This window comes from Bos indicus x Bos taurus, chromosome 10, assembly GCF_003369695.1.
Source record: "Bos indicus x Bos taurus breed Angus x Brahman F1 hybrid chromosome 10, Bos_hybrid_MaternalHap_v2.0, whole genome shotgun sequence".
In the NCBI taxonomy this organism is placed as follows: domain Eukaryota; kingdom Metazoa; phylum Chordata; class Mammalia; order Artiodactyla; family Bovidae; genus Bos; species Bos indicus x Bos taurus.
In genome coordinates, this window is record NC_040085.1 from 37,696,646 (window position 1) to 37,714,818 (window position 18,173).

General features: G+C 40.6%; 1 protein-coding gene across 13 annotated transcripts in view; it reads right to left on the reverse strand.

The window, feature by feature from the left end:
* The window catches only part of TRIM9 (tripartite motif containing 9), a 117,847-nt gene that overhangs the window by 13,247 nt on the left and 86,427 nt on the right, over positions 1-18,173 (reverse strand). For 10 of the 13 annotated variants that reach the window (XM_027553735.1, XM_027553733.1, XM_027553731.1 and 7 more), the window contains exons 6-7: positions 12,337-12,494; positions 10,528-10,666 (exon numbers count right to left, since the gene is read on the reverse strand). In XM_027553735.1, coding sequence (XP_027409536.1) covers positions 10,528-10,666; positions 12,337-12,494 — 297 coding nt within the window. Of the gene's footprint in view, positions 1-2,102; positions 10,370-10,457; positions 10,667-12,336; positions 12,495-18,173 lie in introns of those variants that run through there. The other 3 variants (XM_027553728.1, XM_027553737.1, XM_027553741.1) reach the window with 2 other exon arrangements.

Sequence of the window (18,173 nt, forward strand, 5' to 3'; positions counted from 1 at the left end):
CATTCCAATTTTCTTCTACTTAAACTTCACATGGTTGGAGTAAATTGGCATGTGTGACTATTTCTTGTTAAGAAATGATTTATGATATAATTATCTCAAAGTAGAATTAGTCTTTTAGTTTAATAGAAAAAGTTGAAAGACAATTGCACAACACCACAAACTAATATGGGCATCTTTTAGGGGGAGAATTTACAACTGTATTTATCACAGTAAAATATTTTTAACAAGAATTTTCTTAGAAATGTATCTTTCACCAGGTGGTAACAGCTAATTCATTATATTTAAAATACTTGTTTCTCCAATAATTAAGGAAAAGGCCATATATAATAAAATGAATTCTGGAGTATACTGAACCCCCAAGTAATCATCTGAAAACCAGTGAAGAGACGTGTACTATATCCAGACTCAGGAAGCAAATCCAACCCCATCATACTCACCTCTTCTATTCTCAGCACCAGGAAGAAGCACCTAGAGTTGGTGATGGGACCACTCTGCAGGATGGGGGCTGAGGGCAGCTATGGTTATTCATGGGGTTAGTAACTGAACACTAGAATGGTTAGTTTTTCTATCCTTTTATGTGAACCATTATTGATGACCCAATTTTCCTTGAGTCCTCTTAGTCTTGAGCCATGTTCTCTATTCAGGCAAGCTTACTTAATATCCATGTTACCCAATCACTCCATCTCTGCTCTGAGTTTTTCTTACCTGTGGTCTCCCATACCCTACCAGCTGGGCTCTTACCTTGTACTCCTACCCCATTTTCTCTAAGAAGTTTAAAAAAAAAAGTCCTACTGCTTCATGAAAACTGTCCAAATGAAGCACGAGAGAGAGAGAGAGAGAGCAAGCTAGAGAGAGAGAGCGAGAGCGAGCATTTGATCCCAGCAAGATGCTTTGTGCCTTTCTCCCTTGGCATAGGGTGCAAATGTCAGGTCAGTTGCCTATAGGTCATCTAAACCATTTGATAATACCTTAGGTTGCAGGAGTCTTAGAGGGAAGACACTTATCTTGATATCATCTGAGCAGCAATAATAAGCTTCCCCTTGAAATCCTCTAGGTTAGGGATCTCATGGCCTCTGGGCAGCCTCCTCCTGTTGTAGTTATTGCTTATATTGTTCTGGATATACCACTTTGGGAGCCCTACTTCTCAAGTGTAGCATTACTGAGGCCATATTCAAGAGCAGTCATGGTTCTCTTTAAAAATAATCACTTTTCTGGGATAAAGAGAGTTGATTTCCAATCTTTCTTCTAAGGTATGGATCTCAAATCTTTACTCTCCTCATCATGCCCCTCTGGACATGTTCAAAGACATGAACCAAAGACAATAAGACAACATTGGGAACAGTAATGCTACACTCATGTTTAGCCAAATCACACAACTCACACTGAGCACACACACAGCTATCTATGGTGTGTATTCTGTTTTATACCCTGGGATGCAGAAAGGATCTAAACTGACTTCCTTACTTTCCCTCAAAGCACAACTACTGAGATCTGGAGAAGGCTTTTCAGCCATTAATATTCTATTAGTCATGACAAAGAGGAATTGGGTTAGTGTTTTTTTTTTCAGAATACATGATATGAGGCTATGTTTTAGGTCATAGCTAATATTCAGGATAATTATTATTAATTTTTAATACATTGGTCACTAGAGAAAGACAAATAGCTCCTTAAATATTTTAAATTTCTTATGTTTCATCACATGTAGTGATCCTGTCTGCTGAAGAGCTTTGGTAAGCAAAAGCAATTTAGCCAAAACAGCAAGGGAAAACAGAACACCAGCTGAATACTGGTGTAGCAATTTTGGGCATATCAGTAACTCTGGGAGAGGGACTGTGTTTATAATGGGAATGTGTCAGGACACACTTTCCCTCAACTTGGTCAATGAGCATCATTCTCCTCTGGTCTTTGCCTGGACTCTTTTCTCTTTCCATCTGGAACTGGCTGATTCTGGAGTTGGGGCCTCTGCTTGAAAGAAACAATCAAGAATTATCAAAGCAAAGATTGACTGGGGATCAAACATTATTTACTGAGTTTTGGGTTTGAGGCAAAAAAAGGATATTTAAGTGGTGTATCTCTTTTTGACTTACTGAATATTTATTTTATTTTTTCATTAGCAGACACTGTATTAGAACTGAGTAACTAAATAGGAAACATTTAGAGAGAATCTGTCTTATATTATTGATTTTTACACTTTTGAAGACAGAATTTCTTGACTGATTTCAACATGTACAGTGCACTAGAGATTTCTACGGGTGTTGCAGACTCTTTGGAAATGTGTAGTCTTTGAGGTGTTAATTTTGGAATCCAAAGAGGAAAAGCAAATTGACAGGGGTTCCTTATGACAATGTACATTAACCCAGCTTCCTTTATGCTCTTGTAGAATTCTTGGTTATCGTCCTGTCTGGTATGAAAAGCTTCATAACTTAAGCAGCCTTTGGATACTAGTTCAACAAAATGGTTGTATTTCAGAGCTAAATAAGGCAAAATATGTCACTACGAGTTGCACAAGCAGCATTAAAGATGAGTTCCAGTTCAATTATAAACAAGCTGTAAAATAATTTGTTTTCTTGGGAGGAATTTAAAGAGACCAAGAAATGAATGAAGAAGGCGAAGTTTCCTTAAATGATCTAATAAGCACCCCAAGTCACAATTATATCCCACTGGTACATAATTTACAATGAAAGGTGGTATTTTAATCTTTCTTAAGTATGGCATTAATTGCAGTTGAGAAGTGAGAAACAAATCTGTTTTGAAAAGCTCCTTTTAAAAGAAGAAATGAAACACCCTCTTTCCACCATGGGACAGTTGCACACTCTGTCACCAAGTCCTCCATTCCAATTTAGAACATCAGGTAATTATTTATAAGGAAACTATTAATACAAAAGAGTGGATGCAAAAGATTCCAAAGGACTAAACTGCTCCCCAGATGGTCAGATACAAAGTGCATTCCCCAGAAGCAAAAATAGGGTTTGGATCCAATTCAGTCCTATGAAAAATCAGGAAATTCCCTGGATGTCATACATGTTGTCAAAATTAAAAGGAACAAAATCTCTTTTTTCTCTGGGCTTTGAAAGCTATCATTATGCCTCTCACTTTGGATTTTGTAAAATCTACCCAAATTTGTTCAAGCATGATTTACCTACCTTGAAGAATTTGTCCTGGAAATGCATATTCTTCTAAGTAAACACAATTCTGGGGGGAGGTGGTGGGCTGATGCTCAGAGTGAGAAAGAGTAAAGCACAGGCAGACAGGAAATATCTCCAGTGGACCATATACTGTTCTTTATTTGATCCTTTATTAACTATTCCTATTAGTGTTGAATTTTCAGTATCACAGGCAGCCTCTAAGAACCACTATACCCCTGGAGGATACGGGAGGTGGCTACACTTGTTCATAGCATTTACTGAAATAATTAACAGCTTTCAGCAGTAATTTTGAAGAAAACCAGGGTGTATTAATTGTAAAGAATTTAGAGATCATCTGTTCTAAGTTTAAAGTGTTAGAGACAAACAGCACCTTGCCCCCCAAACAAAAACAAAACCCTGAAGTCCAGAAAGATTAAGGAACTCATTTAAGTCACACTACCAGCTGTGATGTGATTGGATAAGGACACAGGCAGATCAATTCCTGGTGGATACAATTTTGGGGGTGGTAAGGTCATTGGTCTCTTTTGTGCCTTGGAAATGTATAAAATGTAAGGTTGATGCTATAGGCCATGGGGCATGTATTGGAGGTCTCAGGGGTGACCCAGCTTTGTGTAGATGATCTAATTATCATTCTCCCAACCCTGCATTATACTGAGGATGAATCTTTCTTATCTATATATAGAGTAGTTCTCGGGACTGTGGTGGATACAGATTGAAAGGCAAACACATTACCCTACCCTTTGGGATTCTGGCCACATGGGATGGGTGGACTGAGAGCAGGTGAGGTTCTTTTTCTCCCACAAGGTTACATCTTCTCTTGTGGGATAGGGGATGTCTTAGCGCAGCAAGGTTTAAGAGTACAGTAGCTACTCCGGCCCCTGATTACTATAAAGTATCTGCAAAGAGGTTGTGAACAAAGGCATCTGGGGTCATGCTGGGCCTACATTCTGCCAACATTCTGCCTGCATCACTGACTATTCTCTGGGTTATTTCCTATGATGTGTGGGAGAAGGCGCTATCACACTTGAAAGGGAACTGTGATGCTGAGAATCTAATGGGGGAGAAAAGGGCATTTTAATCTTTATGAATAACCTCTTCTATGTCCCCTTTTTAGAAAGCAATTTCTAAGATATCATTTCAAGAATCCCAACCCTTTAGTTGTCATTAGATAAAACAATCCTGGAAAGTGTTGGGCAGGTGGCTCCTGTGGATGTTCAAGAAAGAGGATGCTTGAGAGCACATTTTCTCTGTGCTCTGAGCTCCTGTATGTGGGCAGCGCTGGAATTTACAGCCTTATCTACAGCCTAATTCTCTCATGATCACTGATTATTCTTCCCACTTGGCCTCACAGTCGAGATCTGGAGGGCTGAGAGCTTCTGTGAATAAGTAGCTCTTTGGTTTCAACCTGAGCAGGGCTCCCAGTTCCAGATCTCACTTGGTGGGGTCCTTCCAGGACCTCAGAGATGCAGCTCTGACATCCTTTTCCTTCCCAGGCAGCAACTGGTCACTGCCAGCTGAAAAACGTCCACACTGGGGAGAACCTCAGCCTGGGCAGGTGTGTGTGTGTGTGTGTGTGTGTGTGTGTTAAGGAATGACAGCCATTCCCACATCTCTTTCTTAAAGCAGGAATATTATTCTTTAGAACGAAACTCTAATGTGACTCTTTGAAAGTGTTAGAAGTCTTATTTCTGCCTGGGGTTTCTGGATGAATACATGAAGCAGCTACACAGTACTGCTTCCACAAGCTGTTTTCAGACGTTTAGCAAATAGACTTAGGATAGTTTTCTCTCTTTCCCTCCTATTGGTTGAGTGCAAATAGCACTGTTTTAATGTCAGCATCAAAATGTACTGTGCTGGGCACTGGAGCTGAAAGGCTCAGGCCTGACACGTCATTTATCCTCTCCTGGGCTCCATTTTGCCATATGTAGAGTGGGAATAACAAGAATAATATTTTTCTCCCAGAGTGTGGTAGGCAGAATAATGACCTGCCAAAAAAATGTCCATGTCATAATCCCCAGAATCTGTGACTATGTCACCTAATATGGCACAGGGAACTTTACAGATGTGAATAAATTAAGGATCTTGAGATGGGACATTATCCTGGACTACCAAGGTGGGCCCAAGGGATTTAATCACAAGGATCCCTTATAAGAGGAAAACAGGAGGATCAGAGTCAGAAAGAGATTGAAAGATGCTATGCTGCTGGCTTTGAAGATGGAGGAAGGGGGCATGAGTCAAGGAATATAGGTGGTTTCTAGGAGCTGGAAAAAGAAACAGAACACATTCTTCCCTAGAACTGCTTCCAAGGAATGCAGTCCTGCTGATGCTTCACTTCTAGCCCAGTGAAACCCATTTAAGATTCTGACATCTAGAATTGTAAGGTGAAAAATCTGTTGTTTTAAGCTACTAACCTTGTTGTAATTTGTTAAATCAGCAATGAGAAACTAAAACACAGGGTAAATCTGGGATGCTACAGCAAGAGGACAGAAGAGAGGTTTAGACAGTAGTGATGGGTACAGAGGTACAAAGTCTATACAGTGGTCTTAGAATAAACAGAAAAGAATCCTTATGTTTTCCTTAGGCCCTTACAGAAAATGGATAGATTTTATACAATTCCTCCACTGAATTTCAGTATCCTAAAAATATTTGCAGACTTTCACGTTGCTGTCATTTTTACAGAATCTTTTAAAGGATAATGAAGAAAGTTCTTAGGAGCTCTACACAAAATGAAATAGGGCTTATTATCATAGTATTTGGTGAGGGGAGGAGGAAGTACTTATATTCCATAAAGCCTTCTGAGATATACTTGAATACCCTGTTACCAAGAGTTCCAGAATACATACTGACTTTTAAATGTACAATGTGGAAATCATTCTAAAATACATTACATACTTTCTGGCTTTCTTAATCGGAGCATATGCCCCAAGAACATTCGCTTTTGATTTTTTGGATTTTTCAGTTTTTCCAGTTACTTTCTTTGGTCAAGGCTGCCAATAGCTTCAATTCACTTTTATACCAAATTCTTCTTCTCTCTGCTAATGTGATGCCTCCAATCTGTTGCACTCTTTGCAAATGAGTCAATGAACTCTATGGAATTGTGGGTAAACTAAGAGTAAGTGAGAGCCAAGTGACACCAAGGGCTCTGCTGTGAGAACATCACAAAAGCTTCTGTATCTTTTCTTTTTCTTTTTTTTGCCAATCATAGGTCATTGTTGCTTATATCTTGATTCTAAGATGACTACCCACGTTGTAGGGTGGATATCTTAGTTCTGGAGAGACGAGGGGGTACCGTAGTTTTTTGCCACTCTGAGCCAGGTGCCATGAGATTCAGGGAGGAGGAAGAATAAAGCCCATAAGCTCTAGGGCAGGGCCATGCTATGTGCATCTCTGTGATCATGAAATCGACATGCTCAGTTAATGTTTTTGAGTGAATGAGGATTCCTTTGCAAAGTCAGCTCAAGGCATATTTTGAAGTCTTTGCCTTGCGTACAGTTATTCCTTCTGTTTAGATTTCTCTCTCTCTCTCTGAGAAGTCTTTCCTTCCCTTTATATCATATTCATTTTCCCTTCAGTATGTTGTATTTCATGTCACTATTAGATGCAAGACAATCATATTTTCTATGAAAATATGAATTAAAAACCTTCTCTTAGAAACGTTTTTACTTTTAGAAGCTGCTTGTTAGTTGAAATTAAATTCTAAATACTAGAATTAAGGTGATATTAAAAATGGAATAGCTCATACATTTCTTATGTAAAATCTGGAAGCAATTTGCAAACATAGATCAAGAGTCTTTAAAATGTCCATATTCTTTAGTAATTCTTAGAATGTGTCCAAGGAAAATGATCTTTTTATGCAAAGGGTTTTATTTTTTGCACAGAAGGTGCAACTCTCTGTGCTTTAATTTCTTGAAGAATTGGTGAGCTTCAGCTTCTTTTCTGCTGAGAAGGCTGCATGAAGTGACTCCCTGGCTCTGAGAGCTGAGGGGAGTCAGGGAAAGATCTTTTACCAGCCAGATAATAGTATTAGTGAACTATTTGAGTGCTAGGAATATTATCTTTGGTCTACCTTATTTTTTTCTCCAGATTTTAAACAAAGGGGAAAAAAGTACAGTCTGTTTAGATAGGTAGGAGAAAAGTAGGGGGAAATAAACAAAAATTTTCTGTCCTATTCTCACCCATGTCTAAATATTTTTTGGCAGGAGAATAGACTTCAAGACACAGAATAAGCCTGAGGACTTTATTAATGGAGCCTTGTTATATAATATTTTAAACAAATACTCTTTGCAGATGGTTTCAGAGACTGTGACACAGCCATCGTGGATATCAAATGAATCATTTAGAAATACATATATAACCAGGCTATGGGCCTTATTTTAAAATTTCATTAAAATTCTCAACTGCCTACAGTTAAGCTTATTCTTCAGTCAGGGTACTTTGGTTTGGATCTGCAGCTGGACTTATTCTCATGGCAGTTTTAAGTCCATGCCCAGGAGCTTTGCTTTCAGGGAACTAACTAAGCTTGAATTCAGGTAATAATGTGTTTTCCTTTCCTTATGTCTTTTGATAACACATTCTTTACACTTTCCATTGCATTAAATTACTTTCCATTGTTTTCCTGATCCCCTTACACAAATCATGTCTTCCTTATGGTCCCTTTCCTTTTCTCACAGTGTTCACCGTAATTTGTAAATATGCAATAGTTGTGTGTCTATTTCTTTAAGGCTTGCCTCTCTTCCTAGACTGTGAACTCCGTGACATCTGGGGTGACCTCTGCTCAACATTGTATACCCATATCATAGCATACAGCAGACACTTATCAAATAATGCCCAACAAATAGACAAATATATTTGCTTTGAAAAAAAAAAAGGTCAGAATTCACAACAAACAATGTGGACATTTGCTCTCCCCCACATAATGTTTTACCTTTAGGTCAGCAGAAGGTTTTGTGATAGTTCAAAGGGTTAAGTGACAAGTGATTTCAACCTTGGACTAAATGCATGAAAATACAAGTTAGACTTGCTATCACATATGAAATTGTACCCTTCTGTGATACAGACTTTTTATTTTGAACCTTGGAAAGGGGTTAACTCTTGCTAAAAAAGAACATAAAAGATTTTGTTAAAGTAGAGAGCAAACCAACCATCCCATCACCCACAATAGCAGCAAAGGAAAAAACCTCCAAAGTGAACCTTTTCAGGAATGGTAGGAAATGAGATTAATAAAGTATAAATTCAGCTAATGTATCGAAACTCTGTTAACAGCATTTTCTCATTGATTTCTAAAAAACAAAAATGAGGTATAATTCTTTAGGTCTATATTTTTCTCAATGGTTACAGACTGATCAAACCTCTCTTTTTTTAACAAGCTATTTGCTATGTTTTTTCTTGCTTTTTAAATCTTGTCTTACTGTTGTAATGAATTAGAATGAGGGAGAAACAAATAGAACAAACCAAAGTTATGGAGAAAGTATGTGTGTGAACTTTATTTCATCATGATAAAATCACTTCTGTGCAGTAACAGAGAATACTGACATCTACACGATGATAGGGTGTTCTTTGTATTTAGATACATACCTTATATTTGTACACAATATATAAAATTCATGGAGGAAATTAATTTCTACAGTACAGTTTCTTTGTTGGAAGAGGACTTGTTCCGTTAGTTTCTTTTAGAAAATGACCCCCAGTTCTGTGACTGTGGTACCAAGGATCGCAGTTCCAATCCTGTAATTTATTAGACACCATAATCTTATGAACATTAATCGAAACTTAGAAACTACATCCTCCTGCAGGATGAAAAGAGAGACGTAAGTGCTCAGGCTGCTATGCTATAACTGATTTTAGCAGAATAGTATGACTTCCATGATGCATTATGAATAGAAATAGTTTTCCCTTAGGTCTGGTGAACAAAGATTAATAACATTGCTACAAATTGTCTGCCTGCTCTGATGGCATGCACTTCACTCTTTAATCAAACTGCTGTATACACACATGGGAAACCAGGCCATCCCCCTTGAGGCCCTTTTGCATGGCACCTAGGAAGGCTCCTGGAGGGCTTTAGCACTTAGCTTTGGGAAGGCAATTGCTCTCAAGCTGGTAATTCTCTTCCCAGAGAGAAGCTGCCAAAATGAGGGTCCCAGAGGAGGCTTAGCTACCACATCCCTATAACCCAAGTCAGGGTAGGTCACGTGGGTTTGTCCCTTTCATTGAATTCTTCTCTTTGAGTAGCATCACTCAGACACACAAGTGCTCCCTAAGTGTGGTTTTCACAGCTAGGGGCCTTGCAACCTTGCTGTGGGATTTAAGTTGTGCTTGTTTTTAACCATGTGAACCATTTTAGAGGGTGACCGGCACATGCTGAGGTTTGTGGGAAGTGGGAGAAAACGCCACCACAGTTCTTTCAGCTAACATTTTGAATGTGAACAAAATCAACATAATTAGCTCTGCAGAGGGAAGTTATGGAGAATGCCATGGGACGGGGGTGGCTCCTGTGATTAAAATGACACCCAGAAGGTCTGAAAATGCTTTGGCACCGACCACAAATTCCTCACCATAGGTTTAATCTCATGTGTGACGATTGCTTTTAGAGTGAAAATGTGAAGTGGCTCAGAGGTTATACCTGGCCATCAAATCCAAGCCCCTCTCCTGAGATGGGTGGCTTGTTTCTGATGACCAAGATATTTACAGTATAGCCAAGAAGCAAAAGTTCTCTAGAGATGGACCTGTGCAGAGGGCCCAGGCAGGCTAACTAAGCCTAGAGGGACTGGCAGAGGTGAGAATGGCCAGGTAATGCCGAGGTGCTGGTCTCCTCCTGTCTGGTGCCCACAGGGAGCCTGGTCCTGGTGCATGAAGGTTAACCGGGAGTGGCCAACAGGCCCTCTTGGCATAGCCCTGGGCCCCACACCCCTTGGAAACACATTCAGTTGGATAAATCCACAGCGGAAAGGACCTTGGCCCCACCCTCAGATACGAGCAAGGGCTACAAAGCAATTTAGAATCCTCTGGGCAAAACTGGCCAGTGATGTGTGTCGTGGACAACGGGAGCCTGCCCTAGAGCCTAGGTAACATTCGCCTCACACACCGCGGCACATTCAGGCCTTCACTTGTCAGCTTCTTCCGCTGCAGCTTATTTAGAGTGTTATCAAAGGAAGCCGCCGGCCCAGGCCATTGGAACTGCTGCTGTGGACACTTTGGTCTGATCCCGTCCACACACCATGAGCTCTCTAAATGCAGGAGAGAAACAGCGGCTCTGTGCCAGAATGCAGGGCAAGTCATGGAAACACTTGCGAATGTGGGCAGTGGTGGGGTTACCTCCGGGCTTGCCAGCCATTCTAGATGCCTCGCAGTTCTCGCTCTGAGGGATACTGCTGAAGGGCCTTACCCTCGGACGTCTGCAGGACCAGCGTCTTGCTGTACTGGCTGACTCCCGTTTTGTTGAAGGCCTTGATGCGAGCATTGTATGTGCTGTTGAAGTGAAGACCATCCACGGTGCACATGGTCTCCTTTCCAACATATACTTCCTGAGGGTCAGAAAAGAACGGGCCACCATTTAACTCTAAACTTGGCTCAGACAGTAAAGAATCTGCCTGCAATGCAGGAGACCTGGGTTTGATCCTGGGTTGGGAAGATCCCCTGGAGAAGGAAATGGCAACCCACTTCAGTATTCTTGCCTGGAGAATTCTGTGGACAAAGGAGCCTAACAGGCCACAGTCCATGGGGTCACAAAGAGTCAGACATGACTTAGCGACTAATACAATACTTTGTTCTAAGTTATTCAGGAGGCAAGTGTTGCAGGATGGATAAGAGAAGGTGCTTTGGGGTCTGCCTGATCTGACTCATCCTGTGAAATACTGGGCTCTGAACTGACCTCTTTTAGCTTCAGTTTCCTTCTCTGTAAAACTGGGACAAAAAAACCTATCTTGTGAGGTTGGTGTGTAGATTATATAAGGTCATATGTGCAAACTGACTAGCGTAGTGCCTTGTATTTAGCATGGGTCTGTCAGCTCACTGAATGCTAGTTATTAGCAAATAGGGCTTCAAAGATTAAAACTGGGTATTTGGGGTCACAGGAGTCAGACAAGACTGAGTGACTAAACCACCACCACCACAGATAGCATTATCCTTATTAAGCTGACATTTATTCAGTATATTATACCTACTGAGCTCTTTATTCACCAGTATGATTTATATTTAAAAAACAGGTTTGGAAACATGAATGTGGTCTCTCTGGTATGTTTATAAACCACTGATAGCTTCAGGAATTGTCACAAAGATGACATTCAAAGCAAAAGAGTTTCGAAGTGCAGGAAGGGAAATTATGACTTTTCAGATTTTTCCTCATAGTACAGAGGGAAGAGGGAGGAAACAGGGAAGGGAGGAAGAGTGATATTTCAAAAGCTTAAAATAAATCCTAGCATAATGCATCATTAGCATAGGTTAGGTATTTACCTCCCTCTTTAGCTGTACATGTTGCAACATTATGCTGATGTAATGAGTAAAGATAATTTGAGTCCAAATTTGAGCACAGCCTCAAAATGACATCTCCTTAGGGGGATGCTAGGAAGACTGGTGGCTGGGGCTTCAGTATGCTAAGAATTTTATACGAATGATCCAATTGGCTCTTAACAACAATGCATGAGGCACATGTTATCATTAAATGGCAATCCACTCCAGTACTATTGCCTGGAAGATCCCATGGACAGAGGAACCTGGTAGGCTACAGTCTATGGGGTCGCAAAGAGTCGGACACGACTGAGCGACTTCACTTTTACAAATGAGGATCTGAAGGCTCAAAGAGGTGAGAAACGGGCACATTCCCACAGCTTTAGGGGCGCGGTTGGGACTGGAAGGCAGGCAGCCTGATTTCAGAGCTTGCAGGACTGTAGGTACTTTCTCTTCAGAAGGGAGGGGCAATTGCTGTTCCGGGACTCCTTCATCCTTCTTTGATGGGACAAGGATGAAGGCCTCAGATGAAGGGTGTGCAGGCCCTGCTAGGTTGGGTCTGAGGCTCTGAGGAGGGTCCTCTGTGGTCGTCACCAATTTGGTTAAGAAGAAGTAGGTTTGGCAACCCACTCCAGTATTCTTGCCTGGAAAATGCCATGGACAGAGGAGCCTACTGGGCTGCAGTCCACGGGGTGGCAAAGAGTCCGACTTTGCGATTAAACCGTCAACCAGCAGGTTCTCCACTTACCCGGAACTGACCGCCATTGCCGTCATCCAGCTCCAGAATGTATCCTTCCGCGGGCACCGTGGACAGAGGCGGCTGTTTCCAAGACAGCGTGGCGCTATTGTTGTGGGTGCAGCAGTCCTCCAGCTGCAGGATGGGAGTCGCTGGGACTGGAGAGGAAGCTAAACAGAAATTAGTGTAACCCTGACTTCTGTGGAGCTGTCAACACTTCAGCATCTAGGAATGCTCAACACCCACTTGTAAACAAGTGGCTGGACTAAGTTCCTAGCCTGGGGAGCGAGGGAACCTGAATAGGATCTGCCTCACAGAGCCTCCAGGCGTGGCGAGCGTTTCTTCACTGGTGCCTTTCCAAGCTCACAGCAGCGTTTCCTACCTTAACCAGAGGGGAGACGACTGCTGTATTCTCATCCCCTTCAGCATGGAAGGCCTCAGCCCTCAGGGAAATGTTTGCCGTGTCGTCCGGATTTCCCATTTTGCCCACTACAGCCTAGCTCATCCATAACATGGTTGATACATGTATCGTAAAGTTACTCTGAAACTTAAACTGCATTTAATAAAATGGGGACTGCCTATGCTGAGAAACAACTCTGAAACCACTACGTACATGTCTAAGTTTCTTTCATTTTTTATTAGTGATTCCACTTAAGATTTTGTGCACATAACTAGCTACAACTGTGGATTTGTGAAAATTTGGTACCAAGGGATACAAAAGTGATTTCTCAGTTTTGAAACTTCTGAGGAATTTGACAGCATTCGTTCCAGGTAGCTATGCCTTGAAACGGAGAAGGCAATGGCACCCCACTCCAGTACTCTTGCCTGGAAAATCCCATGGATGGAGGAGCCTGGTAGGCTGCAGTCCATGGGGTCGCTAAGAGTCGGACACGACTGAGCGACTTCCCTTTCACTTTTCACTTTCATGCACTGGAGAAGGAAATGGCAACCCACTCCAGTGTTCTTGCCTGGAGAATCCCAGGGACGGGGGAGCCTGGTGGCTGCCGTCTATGGGGTCACACAGAGTCGGACACGACTGAAGTGACTTAGCATAGCATATGCCTTGAAAATGGCACTAGCCCAAGTCTGTTTTTGTGTTGGTGTTTAGCAGTCAACTGTGAGCCGGAGAATACTATGGGAACAGATGGGGGCTAGCAGGGAGGGTCAGAGTGTCCTCCTGACCTTGTGAAAATCTGTCACAGTGTTACTAGTCTCAATACCCCCTCCCCCTTCTGTGCTGAGTCTTGTATGAAAACTGCAGATTAATAGAGCCTTCAATCATATAGACATACAAATATCAGGGAATGAATAATCCTAGTTCCTAAGGTATGAACTCAATTGATGAATCTGGGAGCAGTGTTTTCACTAACTGCTTAAAAATTGTTTTCAGCACTAAAACATGATTTTATTTTTGTAGCACTTTTAACATGGGAAAGAATGGTTTGGACCACGTCCAGGGACATTCAGATGAACAAATGTTAATTGTGGAATACTTGGTATGCTGTACCAAAACTGAACTCAGAGTGTCATGCCCTAAATTAAATCTGTTCCTTGCCAGTCACCCCAACTAAGAAGAAAGTTACTTTAACAGCGGCTTAGAAAAAGGTTTTATGGTGGATAACCTAGAAAACAAAAGCAGGGACTAGAATATAAGAGATGTAAAGGTGAAGCAGGTCTATTATACTTAAGAAGGCTGATACATTACAAGAAAACCATGTCTAAGTTAACACATCAAACATAATTAAATCAAAATTATGACCAGTGAATTGGAGGTGACCAGTTTATGAAAGGAAATCCTGTTTTGAGTTTCAATGGCACAAGAATGGAATCTTATCAGAGAACAATGCCTTTGCAGCCTCAGAGGTCCCAGAACATCTAGATTTGGAGGAAATGCACTGCTTTGGGCTTCCCTGGTGGCTCAGACGGTAGAGAATCTGCCCGCAATGCAGGACACCCAGGTTCAATCCCTGAGTCGGGAAGATCCCCTGGAGAAGGGAATTGCTACCCACTCCAGTATTCTTTTTTTTTAATTTAATTTTATTTTTAAACTTTACATAATTGTATTAGTTTTGCCAAATATCAAAATGAATCCACCACAGGTATACATGTGTTCCCCATCCTGAACCCTCCTCCCTCCTCCCTCCCCATACCATCCCTCTGGGTCATCCCAGTGCACTAGCCCCAAGCATCCAGTATCGTGCATCGAACCTGGACTGGCATCTCGTTTCATACATGATATTTTACATGTTTCAATGTCATTCTCCCAAATCTTCCCACCCTCTCCCTCTCCCACAGAGTCCATAAGACTGTTCTATACATCAGTGTCTCTTTTGCTGTCTCGTACACCAGGTTATTGTTACCATCTTTCTAAATTCCATATATATGCGTTAGTATACTGTATTTATGTTTTTCCTTCTGGCTTACTTCACTCTGTATAATAGGCTCCAGTTTCATCCACCTCATTAGAACTGATTCAAATGTATTCTTTTTAATGGCTGAGTAATACTCCATTGTGTATATGTACCATAGCTTTCTTATCCATTCATCTGCTGATGGACATCTAGGTTGCTTCCATGTCCTGGCTATTATAAACAGTGCTGCGATGAACATTGGGGTACACATGTCTCTTTCCCTTCTGGTTTCCAAAGATCATACACCATGATCAAGTGGGCTTTATCCCAGGGATGCAAGGACTCTTCAATATCCGCAAATCAATCAATGTAATACACCACATTAACAAATTGAAAAATAAAAACCATATGATTATCTCAATAGATGCAGAGAAAGCCTTTGACAAAATTCAACATCCATTTATGATAAAAACTCTCCAGAAAGCAGGAATAGAAGGAACATACCTCAACATAATAAAAGCTATATATGACAAACCCACAGCAAACATTATCCTCAATGGTGAAAAATTGAAAGCCTTTCCTCTAAAGTCAGGAACAAGACAAGGGTGCCCACTTTCACCATTACTATTCAACATAGTTTTGGAAGTTTTGGCCACAGCAATCAGAGCAGAAAAAGAAATAAAAGGAATCCAAATTGGAAAAGAAGAAGTAAAACTCTCACTATTTGCAGATGACATGATCCTCTACATAGAAAACCCTAAAGATTCCACCAGAAAATTACGAAATAATCAATGACTATAGTAAAGTTGCAGGATATAAAATCAACACACAGAAATCCCTTGCATTCCTATACACTAATAATGAGAAAACAGAGAGAGAAATTAAGGAAACAATTCCATTCACCATTGCAATGGGAAGAATAAAATACTTAGGAATATATCTACCTAAAGAAACTAAAGACCTATATATAGAAAACTATAAAACACTGGTGAAAGAAATCAAAGAGGACACTAGTAGATGGAGAAATATACCATGTTCATGGATTGGAAGAATCAATATAGTGAAAATGAGTATACTACCCAAAGCAATTTATAGATTCAAAGCAATCCCTATCAAGCTACCAACAGTATTCTTCACAGAGCTAGAACAAATAATTTCACAATTTGTATGGAAAAACAAAAAACCTCGAATAGCCAAAGCGATCTTGAGAAAGAAGAATGGAACTGGAGGAATCAACCTACCTGACTTCAGGCTCTACTACAAAGCCACAGTTATCAAGACAGTATGGTACTGGCACAAAGACAGAAATATAGATCAATGGAATAAAATATAGAAAGCCCAGAGATAAATCCACGCACATATGGACACCTTATCTTTGACAAAGGAGGCAAGAATATACAATGGATTAAAGACAATCTCTTTAACAAGTGGTGCTGGGAAATCTGGTCAACCACTTGTAAAAGAATGAAACTAGACCACTTTCTAACACCATACACAAAAATAAACTCAAAATGGATTAAAGATCTCAACGTAAGACCAGAAACTATAAAACTCCTAGAGGAGAACATAGGCAAAACACTCTCTGACATACATCACAGCAGGATCCTCTATGACCCACCTCCCAGAATATTGGAAATAAAAGCAAAAATAAACAAATGGGACCTAATTAACCTTAAAAGCTTCTGCACATCAAAGGAAACTATTAGCAAGGTGAAAAGACAGCCTTCAGAATGGGAGAAAATAATAGCAAATGAAGCAACTGACAAACAACTAATCTCAAAAATATACAAGCAACTCCTACAGCTCAACTCCAGAAAAATAAACGACCCAATCAAAAAATGGGCCAAAGAACTAAATAGACATTTGTCCAAAGAAGACATACAGATGGCTAACAAACACATGAAAAGATGCTCAACATCACTCATTATCAGAGAAATGCAAATCAAAACCACGATGAGGTACCATTTCACACCAGTCAGAATGGCTGCGATCCAAAAGTCTACAAATAATAAATGCTGGAGAGGGTGTGGAGAAAAGGGAACCCTCTTACACTGTTGGTGGGAATGCAAACTAGTACAGCCACTATGGAGAACAGTGTGGAGATTCCTTAAAAAACTGGAAATAGAACTGCCTTATGATCCGCTCCAGTATTCTTGCCTGAAGAATTTCATGGACAGAGGAGCCTGGTAGGCTACAGTTATGCGGTTGCAAAGACTGACTAACACGACTAACACTTTCACTTTCATTCACTAAATAGACTACAGGACTGGCTGGAAAGAAGAGGCAGAAGACAGAACTCCTTTGAATGATTCTAGTGACTTTCTATGCATAATAGATATCATCTAGGAACCTGTTCCCCTGGAGGAGGGCATGGCAACCTACTCTGGTATTCTTGCCTAGAGAATCCTCATGGACATGGAATCCTGGTGGGCTACAGGCCATGGGTCTCAAAGAGCTGGATATGACTGAGCGACTAAGCACATCACAGGAACCTGTTACTTAACTAGAGGTTAATTTAAGGTCACTATTTCAGTTAGAAACTTACTTTGTCATTTAAATTTTTTCTGTAGTAAAAGAATACCTCTTAACATATTAACAGTGGAGTAAAATCTGACCCTGAATACTCTTTGGAAGGACTGATGCTGAAGCTAAAGGTCCCATACTTTGGCCACCTGATGTGAAGAGCTGACTCAGTGGAAAAGACCTGATCCTGGGAAAAATTGAAGGCAGAAGAGGGTGAGAGAGGATGAGATGGTTAGATGGCATCACTGATTCAATGGACATGAACTTGGGCAAATGCCGGGAGATGGTGAGGGACAGGGAAGCCTGTTATGCTGCAGTCCATGGGGTCATGAAGAGTCAGACACGACTTTTTGACTGAACAGTAACAACAACAAAATCTGACAAATTTAAGCAAACTGTTCTTCAAAGGGTTTCTAGAGACAGGCAGTGAGTCTCCCTGGGAAATACTTGCTCTTAACTGTTGGTATTGGTTAGGGCCTTCCATAAAATAACAACTCCTCGGACTTTTTAAATTTCATTATCTGCCTTATTAGTCTTCATTTTCCCTTTTTTCATGTTTCAGGCAAGTCAACATTTCACCAGTTTTAAAATCAACAAATAAGATCCAGAAAATGGTTTCAACTTGAATCACACAAATGCTTTCAATGTCTCTGATAAGAAACTCAAATTTCCCACATAGTCATAGATATAATTAAAAGATGCATTGAAATATATAGTGTCATGTGTAATTAAAACATGTGAACTTCATTTGTAAGTACTCAGTGGGATACACGTTCAAAGGCCAAGGAGCTAGAAAAAAGTCTAACTAGTCTCTAATCTTCAGATCTTAACACTATCCCAAATTTAAACAAATGAACAACAACAAAAAAAAAAGCAAATTAAGAGAGAGAGAGGAAGAGAGAGAGACGGAAGGAACCGGGGAACATCTGCATGTGTCTGAATCTATTTCTCAATGTGCTGAGAATTATTTTTTCC